Raw genomic sequence first — 15334 nt, forward strand, 5'->3', positions numbered from 1 at the left:
TTTCTATCCTTCTTTCTCTACCCCCATCCACCCTTCTCTCTCTCACTCTAAAAGCCTCTCTCTGTGGAGATTTTGTTCTGGGTTCACAGTGTGACTCATCCTGGTCAGTAGGAGAAATGGGCCCAAAGCATTTCCATGATAATTCAACTGAACCACAACGTACATGCTTGCGGTTCTTATGAAATATCACTTGCGGAGGAATGCGAAACATGAACAGTTCATTGCATATGCTGATTTTAAGTCTATTTGCCCAAGTCCAAGCACAATTCTGCTCATAAACGCTCTGATAATCTAGACTGCATCAATTATTAATTGTTTACTGGCAATCAAACTCTTGTTCATTTGATATAAACCTGCTGGGCTTGTTCTATGCCTTTTGTTCAGTAGATTTCATCAAATTCCATATAATAATAAATTCAAGGTAATTTGCATCAAAATGAGTCATAATTTAGTTTTATGTGACCCAAAATTGGTCTGTTTTTGCTACTGTTTTGCTTTATTTGCAGTTGATCTCTTGTGGATTGAGCAGAAAGCTTTGCATTTTGTTTTAGATTATTGCCACTTAGTACATGAAACTCTTTAATTTGAAAGGTTTAGGGATGGATGGATGGATGGATGGATGGATGGATGGATGGATGGATGGATGGATGGATGGATGGATGGATGGATGGATGGATGGATGGATGGATGGATGGATGGATGGATGGATGGATGGATGGATGGATGGATGGATGGATGGATGGATGGATGGATGGATGGATGGATGGATGGATGGATGGATGGATGGATGTTTTGTGTTCTTACTGTGTGGGAATCGAGGAGGACTGTTGTTGACATCCATAAGGGTGATGTTGACCGTAGTGGTCCCGGAGAGACCACCCATCTGTCCAGCCATGTCCTTGGCCTGAATCACCACCTGATAGTGCTCCCGGTTCTCTCGAATCATGTTCGGAAGCGCCGTCTTTATGATGCCTGACAGAATGGATGGACACAGGTTTTAGGTGGCATCTAATGAGCTTCTCTGACTTCATTATTTATATGCTAATGTCACGCTAAAAAAGAAGGTTGGACGAGGGGGGAATAAACATAACCATGGAAATGAATTCCCAGCCTTGGGGTATTTTAAAGAGCGAGTTTTAATTGAGTAGGATGTCAATCTTCAAATTATGTTGTGATAAGGTTATTAGAACATAAGAACAGAATGTGTGTGTGTGTGTGTGTGTGTGTGTGTGTGTGTGTGTGTGTGTGTGTTTTAAAGCAACACACTTAACTTGTGCCAAATTCAGTAAAGCAGATAGAAAACTATAATTGTTTTGAAAAAATATATATATAATAGTATTTTTTACTTTAATAAATATAAAAATACTGTATACAGTATTTAGAGTCATAATTGGAAGTAATGAGAATTTCAAGACAGATTGCAGTAATGGTAATTTGGGTGGTAAAATGTGAATTTTCTCAAACATAAAATGCCAAAAAACAAACAAAAAAAAAACAAACAAAAAAAAGAAATCTCAATGTTGTAAATGTTGTGTTAGTTTTCTTAATGCAAAATATAATTCCTGTGTTGTAGAAATATGTTGATTTAGGGTGAAATATGGCCTGGGCAGTTTCTTGAAAGGCTTTATGCGATTCACCGACAACATGTAAGAAACTATGTTGGCAAATGCTGTATCACCTTATTAGTATTGTACCCCATCTTTTAATCATTTCAAATGATACTTGTTCTCTCATCTTTGCTCAACTTACCCGTTTCAGGTTCAACTGAGAAATATGGCTGGCCCTGCAGTATGCTGTAAACCAGCTTGGCACTGTTTCCATATGCTTCATCATCTGCATCTGTGGCTGTAACTCTCATTACAAATGCACCTTGAGAGAGAGAGCGGAAGAGAATTATAGAGCAAGGTATTTCAGTTCCAAAGAGCCCTAACATGAGTGTAAAACATGATCCCCACATCCAGTATTAAAACTTCAACCATGATCAAAGCAGTGCATCCTAAAGGTGCACCATGAACGACAAATTCCAAGTTGTAAAACTCGCTAATATCCTATATGGAGAGACCCACACCCTCCCAGCGCAAGCAATGATCAAGGCGAATGCTTGATCACTCGTTCTTTCATCTTCTTTATCTCAGTGTATTTCTTATCTAAATCCTAGTCTCATAATTACTCCAGCTGCACGGTGAGATGGACATATCTTTAATTGTAGTTTTTCTTTCGCCCGCTCTCACTGGGTCATCCCATTCATTTTCCGCTCTGATGGAATCTGCTGTATGTTGCTGGGAAACGTCAGACCAATAATCTGCTCAAAGAAACATTATAATTACACCAATTAATCTAGAAGTAACATGATTTTAGGGGGTTCGTTTTCAGCTTGATATGGCTTTGGACAGATGTTGGAGGGGGAAAAAAATGTATCTGATATGAAAAGCTCTTCAAAAATTTGACCATGGCCATGGTGTATAGTAATGAAAAAAAAAAAAAAACACATTTCAAACCCATTTGGCTAGTGTGCTATTAGGGCAGTATATTACATTTTCACAATGATTTTGTAGGCAATTCACAAGATATCACGAGCAATTTTGCAATGTTTTACTATTCGCCACTATTAAAAGTATTAAAACAGAGAGGTATGAGTAGCTTCTCTGATTTAAACTTCAGTAGCAAAAAATGGCATTAGTGTTGGTAAGTTTGATTTATTTCTGTGAATCAATTCAAAGTTACATTTTTATAATGCACAGTATTTATTTTTTATAACAATATATGAGAATATTGCAGTTTTATCTATTTTATGTAATATGGGAAATTATTGTGTTAGTGAATATATATATATATATATATATATATATATATATATATATATATATATATATATATATACTTTAAATTTTACTTCTTTATTATAACATATGCAGATAAATATTGCTGTGATGTTATATTGGTACTTATACATGAAAATGACTGTATTAATTTAGTGGAACAAAATTCATTGACTCTCTGGCCATTTCAGATCAAGTAGACCTTCAAAAAACATTTTTGAATATCATCAAAAGGCTCAAAAATATCATGATTTTTTTTCTCTTTCTTTGTAGCTATATTGCTGAGGCCTTTGTGCTACTGAAAGTCTTGCAATGTTTTCACGAGTGTAGTACATCATTACCCACAATAAAATCTGATCTTGGCCTGGACTCAGATATAACTAGCGACAACAACTTTTGTCCTGCCACATGAAGGGCAAAATCACTCCTCATTCGTAGTTGCCAACAGCCGTGCTTTCCATTACAGTCACGGCTTCCTGTGAATAGTTTCCTATGAGGTTTCGCCTTTCTCATTTGTGTACTACTGCATCTTACAGTTCTTTCTTCTGAATAGACTTTAGAGGTGACTTCGCGGCTTCTCAGTCTCACCTCTGAAGGTGGACCGAATGCACATGTTGTTTCTGCCATGGATCAGCAGCGTCCCTGGCATCAACAAGACCTCCGCCGAGTGCCATTCGCTCTCTGAACGGCTCAGAGAATACTAATGAATGCGGAAACATCTGTCGCCCTCCAATCCCATTCCGATAACACGGAGGGAAACAGAGTCTCAGACTTCATGGATGGCCAGATCTGATTAACGGCAGGCACGTTCGCAACACATGGGCGGTTTGTTCGGCTTAAACGCGAGTGCCACCGTGACCTCATGGTTTGGCAAGCAGAGCCGCTCGTGAATTCGTACACAGGCGGGAGAAAGGAAGAGCTCCAGCGAAGTGTCAAACGAGCACGGTGTCTCATTTACGTTACGGAGTGCCGGGGATGATGTAACTTTCAACCCCACGGAGAAATAAAGAAATGAAAGGGAGAACAAGCCTGCCAGAAAGAGAAGCGGAAAAAATAAAGGTTGAGCTTCGGTTTCAAGTGCAAAAGCCTTGGGGGGAAAAGACTGTGGTCCATTTACAAGGCTGTTGTAACCAGATTTGTGTTGAATAAATAACTCTGCCCACAGTTGAACTGCTGTAACGTGACGGAGTTTTAAATTTGTGAGGGAAATAAATATCAGTAGTGACAGCAAATCTGACATGTATCATGTTCTGAAGGATCTGAATAAAACAACATTGCATGTTCTCAGCTTGTAAAACACAGGTGCTTTGAGACTCTCGACAGCAGAGACATAAAGGAGATCAGGCACTGTAATGCAAGAATCCAACTGAGAGTCCCTGGAGTGGGCCTTGCATTTGTCTGAAAGGAGGACTGATAGTGTTTCACGCCTCAGGGATCCATCTTTCAGCAAACATGACTGCATTAAGATACTCTCCGATGAGACATTCAGAACTTAACAGAAATTTGAATACCTATACACTTTAATAACACATTTCATTTCATGTTGCATTGAAAATGTCACGACAAGGATGTGACAATAGTGTTGATTGGCCGATGGCACTTCAAGAATGAATACAGTTCCAAACCCTTCACTAGTGACTATCCTGAGCTGTGACTTAAAAAAGGCAGCAGACAGGGAAAAATATTAGTCAATTTCATGCTTCAAAAAATATTGGGCACTGGTGAAGAATCTTCTATAATATGAAATTTTTTTGTGATTTGTGACAATATGTAGCTCGCTAACTTTTTCATTAAAATTTCATCAGACTACACGGCTATTTCTGAATGGTCACTGCAGAAATATGTTTTATTTGTCCAGATTGTGTAGTTATGGCATCTACCAGCAAGGGCTAACTAGCTTGTGCTAACCAACTAACTAAAGCTTGAAACTTTGATGTGAGTTTGAATCACGCTCATTTTATAGTCTTCCATTTTTCTGCTGTAGGGGAGAGTGGGGTAAGCTGTGACACCTTTTCTTAAGTTGTCTTTAACAAAATCTGAATAAATAATATGATAACCAATATTCCGAATTGTATGCCACAGAATGATGACCTCTCAAAGAAAGTTGGGAAAACAGTGTCATGTCAAGGAGTTAGTTAAATCCTGGGGATTGATTGATTGATTGATTGATTGATTGATATCATCAATCACAGGCATCAATCACAGGCATCTTTATATGATGGGCCATTTCTAAGGGGGCTTTCACACGTTTGTGGCACGTTTGCTGTGGTTCGAGTCCAAGCGCGACTGTTCCCGGTGCCCCCAGCAGTGTTGGTCTTGTTTCACATTCAACTTGATTCAGTAGAACCCTGGTGCATTTGCGTCTATCTTACACCATCTCAAACATGCACGGCACATGATAGAGAACGGGTAATAGGCGCGTCAATATATCGCCTGAAGCTGGCTTTCTGCTGCTTTAACTTAAAAATCAATTAAAAAGGAATTTATACTTGTATTATATTACATTGTAGCCACATTGGACCAACAGTTAGGGAAATTGATGGATGGATGATTCAGCTGCAGATGCCATCTTCTGGTCAGACGTGGGAATTAATTTGGTGTTCTCTAGCCATTGAGCATACATTGGTTGTACACTCGTTAGTATTATTGTGATGCATTGTGGGATTGAATGAGTGCACTTGATAACATCCACTATGGTTTCGGTCACCACTAAAAATGGCTGTCCCCTTAAATAGATTTTGGACACAGCCTTAGTCTCGGCTTCAGCACCGCGGTGCGCTCCCGGGTCCACATGACAGCTTTCACATTGCAAATTTTTAATGCGAACCATGACCCATTTCGAACTAAACTGTCAGTGTGAAAGCACCCTAAATAGATGGTGGCATGATGAAGATTGTGCTCTAGAGGGCAATACATCTCACCCACTGACACACTTTACCCCACTCTCCTTGAATTATGTTAATAATGTGTCAAAAATGCAAAAAAGATTTAATACCTGTTTGGTAACCTTTTACACAGACATTGTGTCAAATGTTCTCAAACAGTGCTTTATGAATTGACAAACACAAATAGGTACACCAGGACCACTTCAAGCATAATTTCCTCATTTCCTAGCGATTAATCTTTGATTCATTTGCCGGGTCACAATGATTAAGATCCACAATGATTATCTTATCATAGCACACAATCTTTAATCAAAAACGGCTGCCTTGTTTTTGTCGGAACTGCAAATGAGTTTTGATTCATTCAAGATAAACCTGCGGGTTAATTTGTTGCTTCATGAAGAGTAATTGATTTCAGCTTGCAGCATCCCGTTCATTTACTTTGATTCTCTCTGCTGCTCGTAATGGGTTTAAAATCACTGATAATTGAATGAATGAATTCAGACGGGATATTTTAAGATCTGTCAATATATTTTATTGGCTACCCCCCCCATTAAAAATTAATGTTATCCCATAATTTACTCACCCTCAAGCCTGACTGTCTTCTTTCGGCTAAACACAATCAGAGTTATATAAAAGAAAAACATCCTGGCTCTTCAAGCATTATAATGGGAGTGAATAGTACCGGATTTTTTGATGCCCCAAAAAGCACATCCATCCATCATAAAAGTAATCTACATGGCTCCAGGGGGTTAATAAAGTCCTTCTGAAGCCAAATTATGAATTATATAATTTTGGATGAACTAACCCTTTAAAACTTGAGGCAGCAACTCACCAACATTCGACATCTCTGATACACTGGCCACGTAGGTGTCCTTGGCAAACTTTGGCTCGTTGTCATTGATGTCATGGATTTTGATGATGAATTCCGAGGCCCTCTCGAGATCCTGTCCAGAGGTTTTGTTGACCGCTTTTGCGCTTAGGGTGTAAGACGCTTTCTCTTCCCTGTCAAGCCTCCTGGTGGCATGGATATCACCCGAGTTCTCATCAATCTCGAAAACAGTTCCGGCCCCGTCTCCGGTTAGGACGTACTTCACATGTCCATCTTCCGTGTCCATGTCTGAGTGAAGCTTAAAAGAGCAAAGAGAGTTTTGTTGGAATTAACAGTTCCCAAATTAACTGTTTTCTTAGTGTGCGACTGGCAAATTCTTTGCAAATATACTCAGTCTGTCAAGGCAAAATGTTCAGGCGGTGGTCCTAAACCTTGTGCAAATGGGAACAGAAATTAAACGTTTTTTCTAAATGCAGTTTAAGCCATAGTCAGAATGTGTTTCTTGAGCAATGTTTTTAAATGAGTCATGAATATGTGAATGGGAATTTTTTCAAAGGCCCCGGTCGGTTTAATTTTCTTTGTGGGTAAAGCTCCAAAATTTCGACTTAAATATTTCATTCACTTCAGTATCAGTAATAGTTTCAGAATTCTTCTTTTCCTTTTAAATAGCAAACACAGAGCGACGAATGGCGATCTAGTCATTATCTGCAGGAGCGCAGAACTTACAGCATAGAAAGCTCTGTGTTTGACGGCATATGGCAGATATCTCAGAAAACTGTCAATAGACTCCTGTACCTTCACACTGTGGAGGAAAGATATGACCTGTTTTTGTTCAGAACGGTCACAATTACACAAAACGCTCCTTCAGAGCAGAACTTTCATTTTACACCTGTCTCTTAGCAACAAGAGGAAGCCCGGCAGCCCTCTCCATTTGATTGCAGTTCCTCTTTTCCTGATTAGGATTTTACCTGAAGAGGCCAGCCATACAGTCCTGGACAAAATATCCAATCAGAATAGGTGCCATAAAATGTGTCACATTTAATAAATGATCAATCAAAACCCGGAAGAGGCTGCAAAAACAGTCCTTTGTTTTTGTAAGCAGCAATTAAAGAAGAACCAAAAAACATCTTCCATTATAAGAGCGGCATTCTAAGCATTGCACCCTACAATTTCATAATATGTCCACTTACAGCTAAATGTACACTATAATTGGAAACAATTTTACAGTCTTTTCTAACCACTGTTATCAGAATGTAGATAATTTGACATGCAACAATTAAAACCTCAATTTGGAGGTTGCGTCATTTTGAAACAAGTGTTCCTCTCTGTCCTGAAACTGAATTAGGTATCCATTACACACGCAATTGCATTAACAGTACACCAGAAATCTGCTTAGAGAAATGGCTATCTTTTCTTTAGTAGTTTTATGTCCTGGCATAGGCAATTGTAAGGGGGAAATCTTTGTGAATGTGATTTTGCTTCATGTTTACTGCAAACAGCAATTGCAATAAAGCATTCATTAGTTATTTCGGTAACACTTTATTTTACAGTGTCCTTGATACACGTTACATATACTTACTTTACTAAAACCAATTGCAAGCAACTAACCCTACTGGTATTACTTAATTGTATAATTACACTGTAACAAGGACACATTAAAATAAAGTGTAACCGTTAGTTCATGCTAAATCCTCCCATAGCAGTTCAAAATGTTAAAAGATCATTATATTAAGTCTGGTGAAGTCACAAAGTAAAATGCAATCATTTTACAAAGATACTCACCCTCATGTTGTCACAGTTGTGTTTCTGTTTGAGTCTTGTTTTCCTTAGTCACATGTCTTTCTTTGTTCTGTTTTCCCGCCAATCCTTTGTTCCCACGGTAACCTTCATTAGTTCATCTGTCACACCTGTTACCTCGTCAGTTTTGTCACTTGTTTAGTCATCATCATCATCTGTATCACCTGTGTCTTGTTAATCAGTGTTCATCTGTGTTTGTATTGAGTTCCATTCTATTCAGTCAATCTTTGTCTGATATCTGTTGTATTAAGTGTGTGTACCTTCTGACTGTCTCCTATGTACCTGTTTGAGTTATATTGTGAGTAAAAGTTTGTATTGGAACTTTTGACTCCTCTTCGTCTTCTTCTGCCTGTACCACATCGGGACAGAAGATCGGACCGCCCAAAATGGATGATAGGGTAAAAATGATCATCATGGCTCAGGAGAGCAAAAACTTTTTTTCTTTTACAAATGACTTTTTCCACCTTGCCGTCACCAGTGCCCTCGACGACGAGAGCCTGAGTATCTTGTTCTGGATCGGGGCCATGTTTAACCACCCCATCGGCTTTCTGGAGAGCGTTGTGCACCGATCCGGAACACATCCAGACCCAAGGCTCCTTCACGTCATGCCTGCTCAGCCAAGATGGCCACCGCCTCGCCGCCTGAGCCCTCAGCCTGGATGGCCTCTGCCACGCCGATACCTGTTCCTGTTCACCTTTCTGTTCTTAGACCTGTTCTTGCCCCAAGGACTGTCCATGTTCCCAAGCCGGAATTTGTTCCTGTAGTATCTGAATCTGTTCCCGAGCCTTTATCTGGATCTGTTCCCGAGCCTGAGCTTGAGCCTGTTCCCGAGCCTGAACCTGAGTCTGTCCCCGAGCCAGAATCGGTTCCTGAATTCCCACCCAGCCTCCCTCTACCATCTACCACCTCTCAACCCTTCTTCCACCACTGCCTGTCAGCCCCTCAGCTCCTCTAACCACCTTCGGGGAGGTGGGGTCGCCGTGGGTCTGCCAGCCAGCAGATGGATCCCCGGTCTCCACCTCCAACCTTCACGACCAGGACTCTACCTCGGCCCGTCGATCCATCAGCTCATCTAATCTCATCTCCACCATGGCCCATCAGTCCACCAGATCCACCGGGCTCCCTCGTCCCTCCACCAGGCTCCGGCTCCTTCGTTCGTCGGCCTGCTCTCGCCTCAGGACTACACTCCTCTGGCTTCGCCTCGTCCCTTTCGTCCATTGGGCTCCTCACTCCCTCCAGCTCCACCTTGGTCCTCTGTCACTCCGGCTCCACCGCGGCCTTCTGGATCCCCGCCTGCGCCTCGGTCGCCTGCGCCTCGGTTGCCAGAGCCGTCGGCATCACCATGTCCCTCGAGATCCTCAGCATCGCCCTGGCTCTCCGGCTCCATCCGGGTCTCCACTTCCAACTGCGCCGCCTCCGTCAGTAGGCCCCCTGGAGTCGTCAGCCCTGCTCCACCATGGCTCCTCCCTCCATCGTCTCCGCCATGGCCGCCTGCACCGTCTGCTCTACCCTGGTCCCGTCTCATATGAACCTGTTTGAGTTATATTGTGAGTAAAAGTTTGTGTTGGAACTTTTGACTCCTCTTCGTCTTCTGCACCACACCGTTACACGTGTCAGTACAAACCCTTAAGCTCTTCTTTTTTATTTTTCTGGACCTCAAGAGAAGTAACATGTTGGTCTTTCATTCATTTACCTATAAGTACCAATAAAGCACCATAACTGTGATCCATTTCACTTGTGCACTATATGTTCCAAGTCTTCAGAAGTCATACGATAGCTTTGTGTGGATAACAAGCAGTATTTTGCTGAATTTCATTGTTTTTCTCTTCCAGTGAACTTTCAAGTTTGTGGACTGAATCAACTGATTCAACGAGGAGATGTGACTCAATAGGACGATTCATTCGCAAATTGAAGATGTCAAGATTTTCATTGAGTTAATACCTAAATGTAATTTGGTTCCAATTATCAAATCATATGACTTCAAAAGTTTTGGAATATAGTGCGTGGGTGTTTGGAATTTAGCATTTGTGCCCTTTTTAAGATAGAAAGCTGAGTTCCTCTTTATTTTATTTGTATGGAAAATTACCAGAATTTTTTTTTTTTTTTCAAATGAGTAAATTATGATCCCTTTTTTACTTTATTAATTTATGAGGGGTTGAGCCTCCCTTATATTAAAAACGTGTGTTGTGTGTGGAATATGAACCTTTTTTTCTCTCTCTCTCTTTTTTTCAACTAAAAGCTTTTTCATTAAAATGTTTGGAGTTTTCTTGCCTCCCCAGTAGTTTTCTGATTGGTCCCCATTTTCCAGTTTTTGTCCTGGTAAATGATCCCTTTAGATTGAGATTTTTATTTTTATTTATTTTTTTAATGCTTTTGAAAGAAGAGTCTAATGTTCCCCAAGGCTGCATTTATTTGATCAACATACAATAAAAAGTGTAATATTCTGAAATATTATTACAATTTAAAATAACTTTTTTATATATGTATATATGTACAGTATATTATGTAAAAATGTTCTTTATTCCTGTGATGGAAAAGCTGAACTTTCAGCAGTCATTACTTCAGTCTTCAGTGTCACATGATCTTTCAGAAATCATTCTAATATGCTGATTTGGTACTGAAAATGGTTGTGCTGTTTAATGAAGATAGTTTAACAGAACAAGAAACATACAAAACTATAATAGTCCACAAAAAAGGGAATCGATTCCCTTTTTTCTGCTCTGTTTTGTCCTGCCTTGGTTGCACCGGATTGTTGTGGATTACAGAAGCGCAGAGAACCTCCTTTTCAACTATAATAGTCCACATTTCACTTCATTGATAAAACTGTAATTTTAGATACTGATTGCTGGATTAGAAACGCCCTTGGTTTTTATTCCAAACATCTGTTCATTTTATGCAAGTGTATCTGTACTGTTTACAGAAAGATGTTTGCTTACAGTATGTCAGAATTGGCTGTCTAGAGGTGACACACGTAACACAAGTTTGATTACTTTTGTAAACTCCAGTCTCAGAGTTGGCTCACACTCTATTGATCGTTCGGATTCTCCTGGGATTATGCTGTCACCGCTGACACAGTGAGAGAAGAGAAACATACACCGCTCCCTCACAAAAGTCATCTGTTGACGTCAGGCATTATGGAGCGTATCAGTTATCCATATTTACAGCATAACCACACAGTTTAAATTACAATAATTGTTGATGACACTTCAAATATCAGTGCATTAAGAAGAAAAACTAAATATTTTACAGCATTGAAATATGTATAAAACAACAGTTTTGGCAACATGTGAGCGTCAATGTGTAGACCCATATGGTAGATACAACACATTTTTCACACACTGTTGTAGCTTGTTTAAGACTTTAAAAAAAAGAAAAGAAAAAGGTATTCAGCTGAAATCTAATAAATCTTGAAGAGCCTGTACTTGAAACCTGACAAATGTAGCCTACTAATGTAGCCTACTATATTAGCGTATGCACAATGGATTTTTTTTTTTTTTCCCTAGTGGTTAGAAAAGACATATGGCTCCAGCGTTAGAAAGTTGAGAGAAAGTAATGTCAATGCGTGTTGTTAAATTATAGTCAAATAATGTGGACAATTTAAGACACGTTCCCATTTTACTCTGAATTTTAAATTCAGGACAATATGCAGGTTTGTTTGGAGAGAAAGAAAAGACCAAATATGAAATATTCTCTTTTTAAAATACAGAATCTACTGAAATGCTTCAATGGACATTGCATTTGCAGTCCAATCAGTGGTTGTTATGACATGGTGATGGCAAATCACATGAATATTAATTTGTCCACGCTGACGTTGCTTGGTAACCTTTCTAGACTGCCCAGTCATGCAAATGATTAATATTCATGAGGCAAACCTTCACCATAGTATATCTTATAGTTCATATCCATTGCTTGAGCTCTGGCCTTTGAGGTTCAGAATCAAACCATATTTGATCAAGCAAGGATGCATTAAATTGATCATATGAGACAGTAAATACTTTTACATTGTTACAAAAGGTTTCTATCTTAAATAAATAATGTGCTTCATCAAATATTCATGAAAAAAAAATACATTTTCTTTTTTTTATTGAGCACCAAATCAGCATTTTAGTGTGATTTCTGAGGGATCATGTGACACTGAAGACTGAACAGTTCTTTTAAATTGTAAAAATATATGTTACATTACTATTTTACTGTATTTTGTACAGTTTTTTGGAGATAATAAGATACGTCTTTCAAAAAGATTAACAAATATTACTGACCCCAAACTCTTGTCTTTTAATGCAACAGCAGTTTATACCAATACAATCTACAAATACAATGCTGTATGTATTGATTTGGAAACCAAATCTATAGCAGAATATTTAATCTTCTAAATGATGCCAAAACTATAATATTGACAATTTAACATTAAATTATGATTGACAATACAATGTTCAAAATCGTTTAAACAGTTACCAATAGCTCAGATCATTAGCCCAATTGAACATTTGGCAAACAATTTTATTTTTAAGCTTATTTATTAGCCTGCACTCTTAAAAATAAAGGTGCCAAGAAGAACCAAAAATGGGTTTTTAGAAGAACAATATGTGGTTCCCCCAAGATCCTTTCTTTGGGGAGGTAGAATGAATAACCTTTTTTCCACTACAACCTTTTGTGCAATGGGAAGGTTTAATGGATGAACCTTTATTTTTAAGAGTGAAATTAAAATAAAATGCTGCCTTGGTATGTTAGATGAGTGCAGATGTAGTACCGTATGCTTTCTAATTTCCCCATCTTGTAAACACAGTGTGCTGTCATACATTTGTGACTACCAGACACTGCAGACTCTGTCGCTGCAGGGGTTTTGTGGGTCAGTGGATATATGCACACATCAGACGTCTGTATTACTTTTTCTTTCTTTTTTTTTTTCTCAGTGTAGGGGCATAAAAGGTTTTTTATATATATATATATAAAAATAGTAGTGCACTTTGGTTGAGTGAGCTGTTAAGTCCAGCTCTAGAAAAGAAATCCATCAATACAGACAGACAGACAGACAACAATGCAATATTAAATGTTTAAGAATATAACATTTGCATGCTTTTTCTCAAGTGTCCTGGACTTGATTTCCATGAAGCCGGTGTTGTAATCAACCTTCTGCGACATAATGACAAACCTCAATGTTTACAGTCACCGACAAGAACGACAGAAATGTCCAAATAAATAAATCCAGAATTTGTCAGGCACAGTAAGCGAAGGGGGAGAACGACTCTGCTTTCAGCTCCAAGCCAGTAATCTATGCAAACATTAGCATGCGATCATTAGCATGTGGTTAATGAAATGTTTGTGCGCTCTATCTCACGGGTCCACATTCTCCTGAGTGACAGAGCGAGTGAGGGACACAGCATGCAGGAAAGCCAAAGCAGATATAAATAACTTGAGATAAGATCTAATTATTTTCAACATATTTACAGCCAGTGACTCTACACCCAAGTGTGATGGTAGTTGAACCAATTTTTGGGAAGAAACTACATCTTAAGATGCATTTATTTATTTTTTCTGATGGAAATGTCAAATATGAAGAATGTTTGTTTTCATAGGAAATTGCATACACACTCGCCCGTGCATTTCTCATCATATCCATAAAAAGAGAAAAGTTGCTCCGGCTACTTTGATGGTGTGGGAGTGTCATAGGTTAGTTGTCACAACGAGATAGAAAGGTTGACACGGAGCAGCTAAATCAATCATTATAAAAAAAGAATCTGAACAGAGGAGTCTGCTAGCAAAAAGAGAACGTGACAGAGCTTGTAATAAACAAGAATCAGCATTGCTTGGCTTTTTGGAGATAGCGAGAACTAATGGATTTGAAATGAAGTGACAAGGATATGTTTTTTTTTTTTCTTAATCAACAGGTGATTAAAGGGGTTCTATTATGCCCTTTTACAAAGTCTTGATTTTGGTTTTGGGGTGTATTAAAATATGTTTTCATGCTTGATTGTTCCAAAAACGCATTGTTTTTCACATATTTTACATTATTACAGCTCTTATCTCCCCAGTCTGGTTGAACGCTTTGTTTTCAATAAAACGCCTCCCTTCGAAATACGAAATGTGTTGTGATTGGTTAGCTGGCCCACTGTGTTGTGATTGGCAGCGCTCAGCGCGTGTTCGGGAAATGTTACGGCCCTTCAAAACCGCAAGCTCTACTCAGATGTAAATATTAACAATAGTGTCAATTTCAAAACATTTCGAGCCTGATTCAGACCCTGACAATGTTAACAAACTAGAGGATTGTGCTGAACGGATTTCAAGCACGGACTGTGCAAGCACAGATTTCAGAGGACATTTCAGAGTGGTATGTTTTTTTGTTTTTTTTTGTAGGTACGATGTTATCTACCATTTAATAATATTTGTCGGAAAATTTGTTCATGGATTAATCATGGATAATGTTCCTAAGAGGCAGTGAACCTTACAAAAGCTTACAAAACCAGTGAGCTTACAAAAGCTACAGTAAACACATCAACACTGTAATGTTAGTTAGCAGACTAGCGGAGGGAAAGCTTTGCCCTTCAATCACATAGAAGCTATCATTGCAACTACATAAAGATTATAATTGGAACTGTTAATAGAAAACACAACTACAAATTATAAGATATACTTACAAGTATACTTACAACAGATTGTCCTGACAAAATGGGAATGGCTATGTCTTTCAGGAGAAGCTTTTGTGCATATAGCCTGCATTGCACTCTCTTCTGGAAGCTGTTCTCCGTAAAATGTGCAGCGCACAGACAAACATTGAGATTATAATGTTCAAGAACAGTGTTAACATTTTAACGTCTCTACGTTCGTCAGCCTTAGGACCAACTTTTTCTGAGTAAAAAACAGCGACAACTCCTCTTCCTCTTCTCTAATGGCACTTTTCCACTACACAGTACCAGCTCGCCTCGGCTCGGCTCGACTAGACTCACCTTTGTTTGGTTTTCCACTGTGTAAAAGTTGTACCTGTACCTGCTTCCAGGTACTTTTTT

The 15334-nt window shown here is 38.9% G+C and overlaps 1 protein-coding gene across 2 annotated transcripts in view; it reads right to left on the bottom strand.

Annotated features, from left to right (window-relative positions):
- cdh10b (cadherin 10, type 2b (T2-cadherin)) overlaps nucleotides 1–15334 on the bottom strand; it is a 49608-nt gene that overhangs the window by 17263 nt on the left and 17011 nt on the right. For both annotated transcript variants that reach the window (XM_084135127.1, XM_084135126.1), the window contains exons 3-5: nucleotides 6537–6831; nucleotides 1750–1869; nucleotides 805–972 (exon numbers count right to left, since the gene is read on the bottom strand). In XM_084135127.1, coding sequence (XP_083991253.1) covers nucleotides 805–972; nucleotides 1750–1869; nucleotides 6537–6831 — 583 coding nt within the window. The remainder of the gene's footprint in view (nucleotides 1–804; nucleotides 973–1749; nucleotides 1870–6536; nucleotides 6832–15334) is intronic.

Source organism: Abramis brama (genome assembly GCF_963993115.1).
Source record: "Abramis brama genome assembly, chromosome: 14".
In the NCBI taxonomy this organism is placed as follows: domain Eukaryota; kingdom Metazoa; phylum Chordata; class Actinopteri; order Cypriniformes; family Leuciscidae; genus Abramis; species Abramis brama.